The 18,156-nt window shown below is 42.2% G+C and overlaps 1 protein-coding gene and 1 pseudogene across 1 annotated transcript; both read right to left on the bottom strand.

Annotated features, from left to right (window-relative positions):
* Positions 1–1,190: 1,190 nt before the first annotated feature.
* On the bottom strand, positions 1,191–1,975 carry LOC108635503 (interferon omega-1-like). The gene has a single exon (XM_018045618.1). The coding sequence runs from the start codon at positions 1,954–1,956 to the stop codon at positions 1,294–1,296; it is 663 nt and encodes a 220-aa protein (XP_017901107.1). The 5' UTR covers positions 1,957–1,975; the 3' UTR covers positions 1,191–1,293.
* Positions 1,976–12,030: 10,055 nt separating this feature from the next.
* Positions 12,031–12,680, bottom strand: LOC108635504 (annotated as a pseudogene).
* Positions 12,681–18,156: the final 5,476 nt, after the last annotated feature.

Genomic DNA, 18,156 nt, shown 5'->3' with positions numbered 1-18,156 from the left:
TTTCTAAAAGACTAGTGAAAATAAATTGACGGTTTATTTAAGAAAATAAAAACGTGTTAATTTTGAATGTGCTTAGCGTGATGGTTGGAGAAGGCAATGGCACCCCCTCCAGTCCTCGTGCCTGGAAAATCTCATGGACGGAGGAGCCTGGAGTGCTGCAGTCCATGGTGTCGCTGAGGGTCTGACACGACCGGATGACTTCATTTTCACTTTTCACTTTCATGCTTTGGAGATGGAAATGGCAACCCACTCCAGTGTTCTTGCCTGGAGAATCCCAGGGACGACGGAGCCTGGTGGGGTCATACAGAGTCGGACACGACTGAAGTGACTTAGCAGCAGCAGCAGGTACCATAACAGAGGTATCCCTCTTTTTTCCCCTGAAAATTACCTGTAAAAATTACCTGCAAGTATCTTCTGATGTGAGAACCCAGTTTTCCATTACTTCTTTTTGTATTTTTTAATATAATTGAAAAATTTAAAAAAATACATTATTTTTATGTATCATTCTCTATGAGACTGAAAGTTTCAACATAGAAGATACTGAATGAGATTTATTTACCAGTGTTTCTTAAAGGCAATTCCACCATCTGCCACTTTGATACTCAATTAATACATGTGACATGAACTGAATGAATGAATGAGTAGATAAGTGTTACCATCAGTTACTCACTTTTGTTTAGAGTACTGAAGATTGAATTTAGGTGTTAAGAATAAGCAGACTCAGTGTCTGGATTTCTACACAAAGACCACTGCACAAATATGTTTCCAGTGAGGCAGTGGAGATCTTCACCTGTGGAGATTTCTTTCATCAAAACACAGGATTTTCTACTTAAATACTCATTGCTGGATTAGTTCATTTTTGTGTTTATTCAATCATTCAGTAAAAATATGTTTGGAAATGCCATCCACTAAAAGAGAGCAGAATAAATTTGATCTCACACACACAAAAAGAAAACTAAAAGAGTTTGATAAGAATTTAATAAATAAAAAATCATATTTAATGAAATGGAAGCTGAACATATTTCCTAAATCTTAATACAGTGTGAAGGCAAATATCCTTATCTGAAAATGTAAATATGACAAGTATAAATAAATAATAAATAAATCAGGGAAATAATCACTTAAGGACTGATGACGCTAGAGCTAAGTTTTTAACATCCTTGCTTAATACTACAAAATATATGCTTAAGTAATTCAGTAAATTTTGTGGCTAAAGCGGAAATCAGAAACTTCTGAAATGACCACAGGTGAGTGTGCAAGGCTGATGTGACATCTTAGTGAGTGAGAGTCCTTTCAAGGTGAGTTCAGATCTCCACCCATCTTTCTTAACCTTTCTTGCAAGCTGGTTGATGACGAGAGGGCTTTCATCATCTCCACTCTGAGGATTTCCCAGGCGCAGTCGCTGTATTCCTTCTCTTGCAGGTAGACACGGATGCCCTGGAAGTACCTCTTCACGGCCAGGGTGGGGCCCGTCCTTCCCAGGGCAGAGTCTTCCTCTCCCATCACCTGCCCCAGGCAGGCGTCCAGGTCTTCCAGCTGCTGATGGATTCCAGTGCGGAGCTGCTCCAGGAGGGTGGTGTCCCAGGCAGCAGAGGAGCGCTCTGGGTGGAAGAGGTTGAAGCTCTGCTGGAGCATCTCGTGGAGCACAGAGAGGGCCTGGGCCTCCTGGAGCTGGCCGCCCTCCACCATCTCCTGGGGGAAAGCGAAGTCTTTTCTGTCCTGCAGACAGAAGCGAGGGGAGAGTCTCCTCATTTGGCCCAGGAGCCTGAGGTTCTTCCTGCCAATCAGCATGTGGTTCTGAGACAGGTCACAGCCCAGGGATCCTCCCAGGCTGTAGCTGACCAGAGCCAGGGCCATGAGTAGAGAGAGCACGAAGGCCATGGGGAAGATGCGGCTGCTGCTGGGCTGGCTGAGACGGCGTCTGGGGGAACCTTGAGGTAGGTTCTCTGATGCCATGCTTTCTATGTGAGGCCATTAAATAGGGAACATGATAGTTTTCATTTTCTAGTCATTTCTCTACACTTTTACTTCCTTTTTTGATTTTCATTTATGTATTCACAATATGATCAAATAAAATGTCATCAATCTAAACTATTAATATTGTGTATTTCCCAATAACTTCCTATGTGCCCATCCAAATGGATATTTATCAATCAAATGAGGAAGGTCTTTTTCTTAACTCAGGAGTGACATATGTGTGTAATTACACACATTATTGCTTTTTGTCTCTCATGCTGTTCTCCTCTTGTCCATAAACACATCTGCAGCCCTGATCTTAGGCTCCACTTTTCCCTCTTACTTTACATAGGAAACCAGGCTCCCTCAACTCTGTATTTCTGTATTTATAAAGTATTTACCAGTTCACTCTGGTAATTAAGCTCTTTGAAATAAATGATGTTTGTCTTTAGTGTTTGATTTAGAGAAGATTCTGAATATTATGAGTCCATGAGCTCCCCCCATGTTTCTCTTCCTTCTAGTACATGTTCCTGCAGATCCATGAGGTTTTGCTTCAGGGAACCACGGAGTCAGGACTATTGCAGACATGACGCTTTCCTTCCACCATTTCCATACTGGAGACCTGTTGTCCTTCACTAGCTGGGCCAATACCCGCAGAAGAATCCTGGTTCTTGTCAGGGAACATGGGTGAGGAGACTAATTCCAGGATGATTGTGTTTCCCCAGCAGCACCTCACTCTCAGGGAGAGATCACATGGCGCCACCCCCTGTCCTCTGGGTGACAGAGTTCCCTTGCTCACCTGCTGGACTCCCTCCCTGCAGACAGGCTCACCACAGCCTGAGGATGTGAAAAATCTCCTTTCTGTGGAGGGCTTGTTTACTTGTTGGGAAAATAGATGGTCTTCCTAAACCCCCACCTTCTCCTCTGGAATGTTTGTGTGAAGGACCCGAGTTCCCAGTGGTGACCCCTCTTCTCCTGGCCCATATCTCCAAGTGTCCTAAGTGTCAGTATTGCCCATATGCTGAGAGTAGGGTGCATTTGTGCAAGTAGACAGAGGAATTATCCAACTGCCATTATTTTACCTTTAGTAGAGAGATAATTTTTATTTTACCAAGGATAGATTTTATCATTCTACTCTCTTAATTTTTTGAACACGTGTGATGTTCAGAGTTTCTGAGTTGGAGGAATGAGATTCAGTGGTGGTGCTGTCTCTCATCAGAAGTTTATGTCACAGAACCCAGTGAGCTTCAGCTGCTCCTTCAGTCAGTTGATTCCACTGGGCTTCCTTGTTCCTGTGTCTCTGTCTTCCTCTGAGAATGCAGGGCAGTGAGATTCACGCTACTCAGTCAGGGGAAATAGCCTTCTTCCTTTGCTTGTGGGTGATTCTTCAGTTGAAGTTGTTTTAATTTATGTTGACATACTGGACAAGATGAGTCTCACTGCTCCTGCTCTAGTCCTAATTCATGATGAGGTGAGAACAATAAAAGGAAGTAAAGAAAGCCAGAGGGGCTGTACTCTATCATTTTCAAGACTTTAGATTTTTTTGTTTTTCTTTGCACCTTTCCTAGAAAGTAAAATTCGAGATGAGAAAACAAATGTAGACCAAAAGAAAACCAATGTCAATCTAAATGTCATGAATATGAAAAAAGGGAAGTGGCTTTCCCCTGACACAATGACGTATTCTGAGTTAGCAAACTTCAGTGCAGCACAGCTGGGGACGTGCTGAGGCAGAGGGGAAGGATGAGGCCAGTATGAACAACAGAAAGGCTGGGACAGAGCTGGGTCTGCCAGAAACTCAATGAAGGAAACGTTCTGGGTCGGTTGACTGCCCTTTGCTTTGCAAGATCAGTGGCCTCATTTTTCTTTCATTTAATCCGTGTAAGATCAGTTTCAGGAGAGAAGGAAGAAGTCACAGCCATCAGCTCACAAGGAACTGAGAAGCAGAGCCTCAGCTGGTGAACACTAACCCTCTCTGGCAGAATCGTGGGGACCAGCCTTGCTGAGCATCTGTCCTGGTGATAGATCCGCTCAACAATGAGGCGATGCTTTGTGAAAGCTAGAATTAAATAAAAGGGAATCAGGTAATTCCAAAGATCATTATGTTAATTTGGGTAATAGTAATCATAATATTAAAAAGTAATAACTGAAGTTGGTTTGCTACTGATGGACTTGCCATTTTAAGCTCTTTAAAATATTAACTCAGTTCTCTCATTAACCCTATTTGGATCACACCATTTATACAACTGGAGAGAAATATCAATCTGGAGCATTGAACTATTCCCAATGTACCAAATACATAGGTACACCTAAGGAGCTTTACAATGATTTGTCTGAACAAGCCCATTAAAAAGACTGAAGGGTTCACATGAACATGATACTGGGAAACCAACAAAATAAGCTGAAGGAGGAGAATGAGATGACAAAAGCCCTTAATCCCCTGCAAATGCTAAATGGCTTTGTGGGGCAGTAAGGGAGGTGGTCTTAAGTCTAGAGAAATCTCCTTAAGGTCTAATCAAAACAGACAAAATTGCTATTGAGTAGTTAGAGGGGAATAGATTTTTCTGCTAATTGAAAAAGAAAATAAATGAGGTACTTTCCTACAGGTGAGGATCTGGCCCTTTCACACTGTGACCTGGATTCAGTCCCTGGTATGAAAAATGAGATCCCACAAGCCATGAGGCGGTAAATCTAAGATTTTATGAGTGATTTCTTCAATGAGATATAGTAAAATCACTTTATTAACCCTATAAGAGCTGACCCCTGGGATCTTTGTATGGCTTGAGCCTTCTGCAACTGGCTGCGACCCAGCGCCTCCTGGGGGAATGCGAAGTCTTTTCTGTCCTGCAGGCAGGAGGAAGGGGAGACACTCCTCAGTTGTCGCAGGAGCATTAGGACCCTCCCGTTGGCCAGGCTGTGGGTGTGAGGCAGGTGGCAGCCCCGAGAGCAGATGGCGTTGCAGCTGAGCAGCAGCAGGGCCAGGAGTAAGGACCAGGCTGCGGCCATCGGGGACCTTGCAGATGCTTCAGGCCTGGGGAGGTGGCTGACTCTGTGAACCTGCTTTCTAGGTTCTCTGAAGACCTTCCTTCAGGCCTGGGGCTTAAATAGGAGCCCATGGTTTCCATTTTCTGAAAGTTCCCTCTTACTTTCTACTTTTGTTTTTGCTTTTCAATTTGCACTCTTCAGATGGGTTAGGACAGCATTTCTCAAACTGTTTTTCATTATTGCCTCCCCTTCCCTATTGACAGAGTCTTCTGAGATATTTTTTTCCTAATTACCCCACCATGAAATTTTACCAGCACAGTTATGCTGTGGATCCATCTTTGCACTCCATGCATATCTTTATACATAAGAAAAGAAAACGCAAAACTCCTTGTTGTGTTCACCCTAGGGTTAACAATGCCATAAAATGAAAGGTGTACATTAAATGTAAAGCTGTTGAATTTTATTTAACTTTATGAATGAGTTTGACGAATGACTTTTAATGGAGAATATTTACTTATAGTGTACCAAATTTACTTACTATTGTACCAAATTACATATTCACATGAAATTCATTTTAAAATGTATGATAATACCACAGTATAGATAGACTTAAAAGTCTTTCAAAACTCAAAATCATTGAAAATCTTAAATTATTTTCTTATTATTTATCTTGAAGTACTTTTAACTTTCCTTCATATCAGAAACCAATTTTTAATTCCCTGGCTACTCAATATTCATCTCTGTTTTATCAACATTTCTTTCTCTTTAACTCTTGTCATGCTTTTATGCATACTCTTAACAACTTTGATAGGGATAAGTAATAAAATACCATGATATCTCGCCAATGGAAGAACGTGAAGAGGAACTAAAGAGCCTCTTGATGCGGTGAAAGAGGAGACTGATAGACTGGTATAACACTCAACATTTAAAAACCTAAGCTTATGACATCTGTGGCAAATAGATGGGGAAAAAGTAGAAATTGACAAATTTTCTCTTCTTTGTCTCCAAAATCACTGTGGGCAGTGACTTCAGCTACAAAATTGAAAGACACTTGCTCCTTGGAAGAAAAGCTATGACAGAACTAGACAGCATTTTAAAAAGCATAGGCATCACTTTGAGGACAAAGGACTGTATAGTCAAAGCTATGGTATTTCCAATGATCTTGTGAGAGTTGGACCACAAAGAAAGCTGAGCGCAGTAGAATTTCACTTTCAAATTGTGTTGCCTTAGAAGACTCTTAAGAGTCCTTTGGTCAGCAAGGAGATGAAACCGGTCACGAAATCAAACCTGAATATTTTTGGAAGGACTGACACTGAAGCTGAAACTCCAATAAACGTTAGTTGCTCAGTCGTGTCTGATCTTTGGGACCACATGGACTCTAGCCAGCCAGTTGCTCTTCTGTCCATAGAATTCTCCAGGCAAGAATGCTGGAGTAGGTTGCCATTCCCTTCTCCAGGGGTCTTCCCGACCCAGGGATCAAACTCGGGTCTCCCGCATTGCAGGTACATTCTTTACCATTTGAGCTATCAGGGAAGCCCTATATTTTGGCCACCTGATGTACAGAGCCAACTCATTGGAAAAGACCTGATGCTGGGGAAGATTGAGGGCAGGAGGAGAAGGGGGCAACAGAGGATGAGACAGTTGGTTGGCATCACCAACACAGTGGTTATGAATTTGAGCAAACTCCGGGAGATAGTGAAGGACAGGGAATCCTCGTGTGCTGCAGTCCATGGGGTCGCAAAGAGTCGGACAGGATTTAGTGGCTCAAAAATAACAGTAAAATTTCCTTCCATTGAACCCTGAATGGTAAGCTTCTCCAGGCAGCTGCAGGAGGGAAAAGGTCTTTTTCTTGGGTTCCTTTGGGAAATGCCCACTTGGGAGAGTTTGCAGTTCTGGGCTCTGCAGACAACCAGGGCATAGCATCCTCAGTGAGCCTCTTGTGCTGACTTACTGTCAGGGGAAAAACCTTTCTTTTTTACAGGGAACCTTGTCATAGCCGTGCCAGCAACAGTGTTCTCTGGTTGGAAGCATGGAACCTTTCATTTTCCGAGCCTTCCCTAGAGTTTTGTGCTTTCTTTTCCAGGAAGGATTCCACTAACTGAGGGGTTTCAGGTGGTGAGACAGCGAGTTGGAGTCGATTTTACAGATTCGGATCCTTTCTGGTGTGATCCAGTGACAGCTCAGGGACAGGGGAATCTGGCAGTGGTGATGGGACCTCTGGAAGGTGTCCGGGATGCCCTGGGGCTGAGTCAGAGGGTGGCCACCACCAGGGTCAAGGACTGGGGAGCTGTGATTTCCTGTTTTAAGAATATTTATCCCTGCACAGACTAAATTTTAAAAAATCTTCTTTGCCTATCACGGATAATAAGAAAAGAAAAGAAAAGTAATTTATACCATGGAACCAAAAGATTTCTTCTTGAACAAGTTGACAGGAAAACTCAGGAATTAAGGGAAAATATTTTAATTGTCAAGATGCTGAAATTTACTGACTTTTACCGATACGTGAAGTTAAGCAAATTGGTTAATTTCATTCCCCCTCTATGACTCATAACCTCATCTGTTGGAAGAGGATGAGCAAATTGGAAGTGGTCAAACAAGAGGTGGCAAGAGGGAAGATTGACATTTTAGGAATCAGTGAACTAAAAATGACTGGAATGGGTGAATTTGACTCAGATGACCATTATATCTACTATTGTGAGCAAGAATCCCTTAGAAGAAATGAAATAGCCATCATAGCCAACAAAAGAGTCTGAGATGCAGTACTTGGATGCAATCCCCAAAATGACAGAATGACCTCTGTTCATTTCAGGGAAAAGCATTCAATATCACGGTAATCCAAGTCTGTGCCCCAACCAGTATTGCTGAAGAAGCTGAAGTTGAATGGTTCTAATGAAGACCTACAAGACCTTCTAGAACTAACGCCCCCAAAAGATGTCCTTTTCATTATATGGGACTGGAATGCAAAAGTAGGAAGTCAAGAAACACCTGGAATAATAGGCAAATTTGGCCTTGGAGTCCAGAAGGAAGCAGGGCAAAGGCTAATCGAGTTTTGCCAAGAGAACTCACTGCTCATAGCAAACACACTCTTCCAAAAACACAGAAGACTCTACACATGGACATCACCAAATGGTCAATAGTGAAATCAGATTGATTACATTATTTGCAGCCAAAGATGGAGAAGCTCTATACAGACAGCAAAAACAAAACTGGGAGCTGACTGTAGCTCAGATAATGAACTCCTTATTGCCAAATTCAGACTGAAATTGAAGAAAGTAAGGAAAAACACTAGATCATTCTGATATGGCCTAAATCAAACCCCTTATGATTATACAGTAGAAGTGAGAAATAGATTCAAGAGATTAGATCTGATAGACAGAGTGCCTGAAGAACTATGAATGGAGGTTCGTGACATTGTACAGGAGGCAGGGATCAACAACATCCCCAAGAAAAAGAAATGCAAAAAGACAAAATGGTTGTCTGAGGAGGCCTTACAAATAGCTATGAAAAGAAGAGAAGCGAAGGCAAAGGAGACAAGGAAAGATATACCCATCTGAATGCAGAGTTCCAAAGAATAGCAAGGAGAGATCAGAAAGCCTGCCTCAGTGATCAATGCAAAGAAATAGAGGAAGGCAATAGCATGGGAAAGACTAGAGATCTCTCCAAGAAAATTAGAGATATCAAGGGAACATTTTGTGCAAAGATGGGCACAATTAAGAACAGAAATGGTATGGACCTAACAGAAGCAGAAGATATGAAGAGGTGGCAGGAATACACAGAAGAACCATACAAAAAAGATCTTCATGACCCAGATAACCACAATGGTGTGATCACTCACCTTGAGCTAGAAATCCTGGAATGTGAAGCAAGTGGGCCTTAGGAAACATCACTATGAACAAAGCTGGTGGAGATGATGAAATTCAAATCCTAAAAAATGATGCTGTGAAAGTGCTACACTCAATATGCTAGCAAATTGAGAAAACTCAGCAGTGGCCACAGGACTAGAAAAGGTCAGTTTTCATTCCAATCCCAAAGAAAGGCAATGCCAAAGAATGTTCAAACTACCGCACAATTGCACTCATCTCACACGCTAGTAAAGTAATGCTCAAAATTCTCCAAGCCAGGCTTCAACAGTACATGAATCATGAACTTCCAGCTGTTCAAGCTGGTTTTAGAAAAGGCAGAGGAACCAGAAATCAAATGGACAACATTCATTGGATCATCAAAAAAGCGAGAGAGTTCCAGAAAAACATCTGCTTTGTTGAGTATGCTAAAGCCTTTGACTGTGTAGATCACAACAAATTGTGGAAAATTCTTCAAGAGATGGGAATAGCAGACCCCCTGATCTGCCTCCTGAGAAACTGTATGCAGGTCAAGAAGCAACAGTTAGAAGTGGACATGGAACTATAGGCTGGTTCCAAATAGGAAAAGGAGTATGTCAAGGCTGTATATTGTGACCCTGCTTGTTTAACTTATATGCAGAGTGCTGCTGCTGCTGCTAAGTCACTTCAGTCATGTCCAACTCTTTGTGACCCCATAGACAGCAGCCCACCAGGCTGCCCAGTCCCTGGGAGTCTCCAGGCAAGAACACTGGAGTGGGTTGCCATTTCCTTCTCCAATGCATGAAGGTGAAAAGTGAAAGTGAAGTCGCTCAGTACATCATGAGAAATACTGGACTGGATGAAGCACAAGTTAGAACCAAGATTGTCGGGAGAAATATCAATAACCTCAGATACACAATAACCTCTGACACGCTTATGGCAGAAAGTGAAGAACTAAAGAGCCTCTTGATGAAAGTGAAAGAGGAGAGTGACAAAGTTGGCTTAAAGCTCAACATTCAGAAAACTAAGATCATGGCATCCGGTCCCATTACTTCATGGCAAATAGATAGGGAAACAATGGAAAGAGTGAGAGGCTTTATTTGGGGGGGCTCCAAAATCATTGCAGATGGTGACTGCAGCCATGAAATTAAAAGACGCTTACTCCTTGGAAGAAAACCTATCACCAACCTACATAACATATTAAAAAGCAGAGACATTACTTTGTCAACAAAGGTCCATCTAGTCAAGGGTATGGTTTTTCCAGTTGTCATGTGTGGATGTGAAAGTTGGACTATAAAGAAAGCTGAGCATGGAAGAATTGATGCTTTTGAACTGTGTTGTGGGAGAAGACTCTTGAGAGTCCCTTGGACTGCAAGGAGATCAAGCCAATCCATCCTAAAGGAAATTAGTCCTGAATATTCATTAGAAGGACTGATGCTGAAGCTGAAACTCCAATGCTTTGGCCACCTGATGTGAAGAACTGACTCATTTGAAAAGACCCTGATGCTGGGAAAGATTGAAGGTGCAGTAGAAGCGGACAACAGAAAATGAGATGGTTGCATGGTATCACCGACTCAATGGACATGAGTTTGAGTAAGCTCCAGGAGTTGGTGATGGATAGGGAAGCCTGGCATGCTATAGTCCATAGGGTCACAAAGAGTTGGACGCAACTGACCTGAACCTCATCTAAACCTAATGATCTCAGTAGTATCCCACCTTCTGTTATGATCATATGTGGGGGTACATTCCATTACATGAATTTTGGGAAAATTACATTACACATTACATCACACACACACATTAAGTCTGTAACATGGTAATAATAAGGTGCCGACGTGTTGTGTTTATGGCAATGATTCATTAGAATATATTTCATTCTTGATATTTATTTGAGGATAAAAAAACACATTCCTTGATGTTGCCATCACTTTTTGTGGCACATTAGTCCTGATTTGATTACTAACTAAGTGTTAGAATGCTACTGTGAACATGATTACCAAGCACCTACCAGACAGATTCCACAGACTTTCAGTCTTTATAAAAAAATGATGCTGTCAGGAACTACAAATTCCTTAGCCCTTAAAATGGACACTTAATCCTTCCAACATAGTTGAAACTGAGTTGTAAATATTCTCATTTCCAAAAGCCACCTAGTAAAACTTTATTTGAGTGAAATAGTGTAATAAGAAAAAGGCAAATCCAGGTTTCAAAACCTAATATGTCAGATTCCAAGCCCCACCTCCCTATCCAACACCATAAACACCTGTGCAAACTGCAAGTATTCAACCATCGCTTATTTTCCTACTTTACTGACATACAGTGTGCCTTTGTCATCTCTACCTCACTGTTACAGTACTTTATATTTTCATTCGTTTATTGTCTATCTCCAAATTTCTAGATAAATTGAGCAGTTTACAAATTTACAAATAATCCTGATTAGTTTATATAATTAGCAAAATAAAACTATCAACTGGTAATTATTTCTGAGAGTCTGATGTGATTGACAAAATTAATAATTCTAATAATAATAAAATAATCATATTTAAGGGACCATATAGATTTACAGAGGACTGCTGAATTAGTCCTCACCATAAATTTGAGGTATGTGATAGATAAGACCCCTGAGAGTTATAGCCCCTGCAGGAGATCGGATTACAAATATTTCCATGAGCCTCTGTAGAAAATGGGCTTCTCTCGTGGCTCAGTGGGTGAAGAATGCACCTGTCCATGCGGGAGATGAGTGTTGGATCTATGGGTTGGGAAGACCCCCTGGAGAAGGGAATGGACACCCACATGAGTATTCTTGCCTGGGAAATCCCATGGACAAGGGAAGCCTGGCAAGCTACAGTCTATGGGGTACAAAAGAGTTGGTCTTGACTTACGAACTAAATAAAAACAGTAAAAACTCAAGAAATTCACCTTCATAAGAATTTAATAAATCAAAGAAATTACAAATTGAATGAACTAGAAATGTAAATGTATTTTCTAAATTTTAATACAGTGTAAAAATCTTTTATATGAGAAAATAAATATAAGGAGATAAAAGAATAAATATAACTAAATAAATAAGCAAACAAATAATAAATAACATCAGTGCAGTCATTGCTTAGGACTGAATCCCCTTAAGCTGAATACATTTACTTCCTACTACCGACAAAGAACTGGTTGAATTAATTCAATAAATTTTGTGATTAAAGCAGAAATCAGAGTCTTCTGAAATGACTATAGGTGAGAATACAAGGGTGATGTGGCATCTTAGTCAGTGAGAGCGATATCAAGATGAGTTCAGGTCTCCATCCATCATTCTTAACATTTCTTGCAAGCTGGTTGATGAAGACAAGGATCTCATGATTTCCACTCTGACAGTTTCCCAGGCACAGTCGCTGTATTCCTTCTCTTGCAGGTAGACATGGATGCCCTGGAAGTACCTCTTCACAGCCAGGGTGGGGCCCGTCCTTCCCAGGGCAGAGTCTTCCTCTCCCATCACCTGCCCCAGGCAGGCGTCCAGGTCGTCCAGCTGCTGATGGAGTCCAGTGCGGAGCTGCTGCAGGAGGGTGGTGTTCCAGGCAGCAGAGGAGCTCTCTGTGTGGAAGAGGTTGAAGCTCTGCTGGAGCATCTCGTGGAGCACAGAGATGGCCTGGGCCTCCTGGAGCTGGCCGCCTTCCACCAAATCCTGGGGAAAGCGAAGTCTTTTCTGTCCTGCAGACAGAAGCGAGGGGAGAGTCTCCTCATTTGGCCCAGGAGTCTGATGTTCTTCCTGCCAACCAGCACGTGGTTCTGAGACAGGTCACAGCCCAGGGATCCTCCCGGGCCATAGCTGACCAGCACCAGGGCCATGAGTAGAGAGAGCACGAAGGCCATGGGGAAGATGCGGCTGCTGCTGGGCTGGCTGAGACGGCGTCTGGTGGAACCTTGAGGTAGGTTCTCTGATGCCATGCTTTCTATGTGAGGCCATTAAATAGGGAACATGGTAGTTTTCATTTTCTAATCATTTCTCTACTCTTTTACTTCCTTTTTTGATTTTCATGTATGTATTCACAGTATGATCAAATAAAATGTCATCAATCTAAACTATTATTTTTGTGTATTTCCCAATAACTCCCTATGTGCCCATCCAAACGGATATTTATCAATCAAATGAGAAAGATCTTTTTCTTAACTTAGGAGTGACGTATGTGTGTAATTACACACATTATTGCCTTTTGTCTCTCATGCGTAAATGTTGCTCTCCTCTTGTCCATGAACACATCTGCAGCCCTGATCTTAGGCTCCACTTTTCCCTCTTACTTTACATAGGAAACCAGGCTCCCTCAGCCCTATGGTTTCTGTATTTATAAGTGATTTACCAGATTACTGCCAATTATGGTCTTTGAAACAGAAGATGGTTCATCTTTAGTGTTTGATTTAGAAAAGAGTCTGATTGTTACAAGTCCATGAGCTCTTCCCACGTTTCTCCTCCTTCTAGAACATGTTCCTACAGATCCTGCAGTTGTGTTTTAGGGAACCACGAAGTCAGGACTATTACAGACGTCACTCTTTCTTTCCCCCATTTTCATCCTGGATACCTATTTTCTTCCACAGACTGGGCCAATACCCCCACCAGAATCCTGGTTCTTCTCGGGGAGCATGGATGAGGAGACTCTACATCTGGGATGATTGTGTTTTCCCAGCAGCACCTCACTCACAGGGAGAGATCACATGGAGCCACCCCCTGTCCTCTGGAGTGACCGAGTCCCTTCCTCACCTGCTGGACTCCCTCCCTGAGGACAGACTCACCACAGGCCTGAGGACTCAAAAATCTCCTTTCTGTGGAGGGCTTGTTTACTTGTTGGGAAAATAGATGGTCTTCCTAAACCCCCACCTTCTCCTCTGGAATGTTTATGTGAAGGACCCGCGTTCCCAGTGGTGACCCCTCTTCTCCTGGCCCATATCCCTAAGTGTCCTAAGTGTCAGTATTGCCCACATGCTGAGAGTAGGGTGCAGTTGTGCAAGTAGACAGAGGAATTATCCAACTGCCATTATTTTACCTTTAGTAGAGAGATAATTTTTATTTTACCAAGGATAGATTTTATCATTCAACTCTTAATTTTCTGAACACGTGTGATGTTCAGAGTTTCTGAGTTGGAGGAATGAGATTCAGTGGTGTTGCTGTCTCTCATCAGAAGTTTATGTCACAGAACCCAGTGAGCTTCAGCTGCTCCTTCAGTCAGTTGATTCCACTGGCTTCTTTGTTCCTGTGTCTCTGTCTTCCTCTGAGAATGCAGGCAGTGAGACGCTACTCAGTCAGGGGAAATAGGCTTCTTTCTTTGCTTGTGGGTGATTCTTCAGTTGAAGTTGTTTTAATTTATATTGACATACTGGACAAGATGAGTCTCACTGCTCCTGCTCTAGTCCTAATTCATGATGAGGTGAGAACAATAAAAGGAACTAAAGAAAGCCAGAGGGGCTGTACTCTATCATTTTCAAGACTAGATTTTTTTGTTTTCTTTGCACCTTTCCTAGAAAGTAAAATTCGAGATGAGAAAACAAATGTAGACCAAAAGAAAACCAATGTCAATCTGAATGTCATGAATATGAAAAAAGGGAAGTGGCTTTCCCCTGACACAATGACGTATTCTGAGTTAGCAAACTTCAGTGCAGCACAGCTGGGACGTGCTGAGGCAGAGGGGAAGGAAGAGGCCAGTATGAACAACAGAAAAGGCTGGGACAGAGCTGGGTCTGCCAGAAACTCAATGAAGGAAACGTTCTGGGTCGGTTGACTGCCCTTTGCTTTGCAAGATCAGTGGCCTCATTTTTCTTTCATTTAATCCATGTAAGATCCAGTTTGAGGAGAGAACTAAGTCACATCCATCAGCTCACAAGGAATGCCAGTTGCTAGAAAACTAACTCTCTGGCAGGATTTTGGAGACCAACCTTGCTGACCATCTGTCTAGGTGACAAATCCGCTCAACAATGGAGACGATGCTTTGTGAAAACTAAAATTAAATAAAAGGGGATCAGATAATTCCAAAGATCATTATATTAATCTGGGTAATCATAATCATAGTATTAAAAAAATAACTGAATTTTGTTTGCTACTAGTGGACTTGCCATTTTAAGCTCTTTAAAATATTAACTCAAGGTCTCATTGACCCTATTTTGGATCACATCATTTATACAAGTGGAGAGAAATATCAATCTGGAGCTTTGAACTATTCCCAATGTACCAAATACAAAGGAGCTTTAAAATGATTTGTCTGAACAAGCCCATTAAAACGAGTGAAGGGTTCAAGTGAACATGATACTGGGAAACCAACAAAATGAGTTGAAGGAGGAGAATGAGATGACAAAAGCCCTTAAATCCCCTGCAAATGCTAAAGGGTCACTGTTAATGGCTTTGTAGGGCAATAAGGGAGGTGGTCTTAAGTCTAGAGAAATCTCTTTAAGGTCTAATCAAAATAGACAAAATTGCTATTAAGTAGTTAGAGGGGAATAGATTTTTTCTGCTATTTGAAAAAAATAAAAATGAAAATGAACGTGACTTTCCTACTGGCCAGGACCTGGCCCTTTCTGACTTGGATTTAGTCCCTGGTATGAAAAATGAGATCCCACAAGCCACGAGGTGGTAGGTCTAAGATTTTACGACTGATTTCTTCAGTGAAATATGGGCTTTCCTGGCGGTTCCTACTGTAAAAAATCTTCCTGCAATGCAGGAGATCTGGGTTCGATCCCAAGGTAGGGAAGATCCACTGGTGAAGGGAATGGCAATTGACTCCAATATTCTTCCCTGGAAAATTCCATGGACAGAGAAGATTGGAGAGCTATAGTCCATGGAGTTGCGAAGAGTCGGACATGACTAGTGACTAACACTTTCACACTTTCTTCAGTGAAATATAGTACCCTGGTATCTCTGCATTTTAAACTCCTGACTTTTCTCGTGAGTTTAAGAACAAAAGAGAAATATCTAACAATTTCCAGTCATTTTAGCTCTGACATTTTCTCCTATAAGATGACAACGAAAATGACACTCCGCATCTGGTTCTACCTGAGTGAAGTCACTACCCACTGCAGTCCCTGACCTCCAACACACGCTTGATAGGAGTTCAGGGTGGAGATCAGGAAAGAGGCCCTCCTGTGCTGCAGGAAAACTGACACTGCGGGCCAGCAGTTCAGGTCCCTCCATCGTGTCCAGCTCTTTGCAACCCCACTGATAGCTGCACGCCAGGCTTCCCTGTCTATTCCTGTCCAACAGGCCAGCAGAGAGTTAGATAATTTTCTGAGAAAAATTTATGAACTCAATTTTCGCAACTTCTCATACTTAGAAAAAGCTCTAAGATCTTTCAGAGAAACATCTGTACCTCCTGACTCTCAGTCACCTTCTACCAAGTGATGGCACGTAACCCCTTTACCACAATCGTGTATGTACAGACACCCTCTAAGTCCTTGGAGCAGTTCCTCAGAGCTGAGGAGAGTTTGTCCTCCAGTTATAGTCCTCAGTAAGTCCTCCCAAAAAAACTGAACTCTGGCAGTCATGTTGTCAGTATTTTTCAGTTGACAAGGTCCCTTTGCAGGAGGCCTCCTCAGGTCAACTTGCTGTTCCCATTCATAGTGAAGACACCTGCATTTCTCACCTCCAGTCCAGATGGTTCATCCTATTGTTTACTGATAGAGGCCAGTGAACAACCTCTTTTCTTTAGTTTTCCAACCGCTAATTCAGATGTGGGTACTGAGAAAGCCTCATGTCTTAGCAAGATGGAAGAGTATACATACTTCCTGGACAGAATTAGGGAAGGTTTTGAAAGGACTCCTTAGCATGGAGAGAATGCCTTCGACTCCAGGGTCAGCCTCATGGCTTTGTATAGTTGAGTTTATTTAAATTTCTAGCCTCAATGTATTAAACATTATAAAATAATACTGTAGGATTTTAATATAAATATTATTTAAGGAATCATTTGTTAATAAAATGCTATTTTAACAGTAATATAGGAATGGTATTTGCTTCTTTTAGGACCCTATTCCTCAGACAGGTTTCCAAACCTCTAAATGTACTTTAAATGTCTCTCTGACTTTACTCCTACTCAGTGCTGTTTGTACCAACTGGAAACAAGAGAAAGATGACTGATTCATCAATGTCCTCTTTCCCAAATTGCCTACGTTAAATACATGAGGTTCCACAAAGATCTTTGCTTACTTTTAGGAACTGTGATCTTCCAGAGTGTACATTACTGATATGTGTCCTTTCAGGAAGGCTCTGTCACACTAGTTGCGAAGGGTATTAAAATCGCTGCCTGTGTCCCTTCTATTTAAGATTGTTTCATTTTGCCTTGTCTCTGAAAGAGGCAAAGATATCATGATGGAGTTAAAGAACTTTCTTGCATTGCATTGTCCCCAGGCACATCTTGCCCTGCTCTGTGATAATTTGCTGGATCCTGCTGCTGCTGCCTGCTAAGTCACTTCAGTCGTGTCCAACCCTGTGTGACCCCATAGACGGCAGCCCATGAGGTTCCCCTGTCCCTGGGATTCTCCAGGCAAGGACACTGGAGTGGGTTTCCATTTCCTTCTCCAATGCATGAAAGTGAAAAGTGAAAGTGGAGTCACTCAGTCGTGTCCGACTCTTAGCAACCCCATGGACTGCAGCCCACCAGGCTTCTCCGTTCATGGGATTTTCCAGGCAAGAGTGCTGGAGTGGGCTGCCATTGCCTAAGGAGGCAGTAAGTCTGCAGCTGTGATGGGCGTGACCCTCCTCCCTTCCAAGACTCTGCAGGCTGCTGTGGTGTGAATGTCACCTGTGTCAGAGGCACTGCTAGTAGCCAGGCTTTCATGCTGTCTCTGTGCTCTCAGCATCCACTTCAAACTTCTCATTCTCTGAAAAGGAATGATTGTAGTGAAATGCTTGCCTCAGTTCTTCTCATCTATGTTGTTCCATGTCCTGAGGGCTTCCTGCTATTGTCTTGCTACTTCTGAATTACTCTGTGTATCATCTTGGGATTCCTAGCTTAATAGGAAAGTAAAAATGTAAACTTAAAGGGCCGGTGCTGTGATTTTCCATAATGTTCAACACATCATTGATTCCTTCTTCATTCAGAAACCTGCTGGTTTCTGTTGATTAATTCTACCAAGCAAGCTCTCATAAGGTGGTCAGTGTCATCTCTTTTCCCACGTAGGAAGAACTTTCCATCTACATATCCATGAATGCACTGAGTCTTAAGGGGTTGCAACCCTTCCGTCTCTGTCTTCTCACCTCTCTCTTGTGTTGTTAACACATGGCCATTCCATCTCTGCTTCCTTTGTGGCATTCCCTCCCTTTGAAGGTTGCGGTCATAGGACTCAATTTTAAGCCTTCTTCTCATTTGATACTCGTTTCCCATTTGATCAGTTTTTCTGTTCCATGCTTTACATTTCCTGAAATTGCTTGTAAATT

The sequence above is a fragment of the Capra hircus genome, unplaced genomic scaffold (genome assembly GCF_001704415.2).
Source record: "Capra hircus breed San Clemente unplaced genomic scaffold, ASM170441v1, whole genome shotgun sequence".
In the NCBI taxonomy this organism is placed as follows: Eukaryota; Metazoa; Chordata; class Mammalia; order Artiodactyla; family Bovidae; genus Capra; species Capra hircus.
Note: the sequence above shows the minus strand (reverse complement) of the source record. Positions and strands in the feature narration are given on the sequence as shown.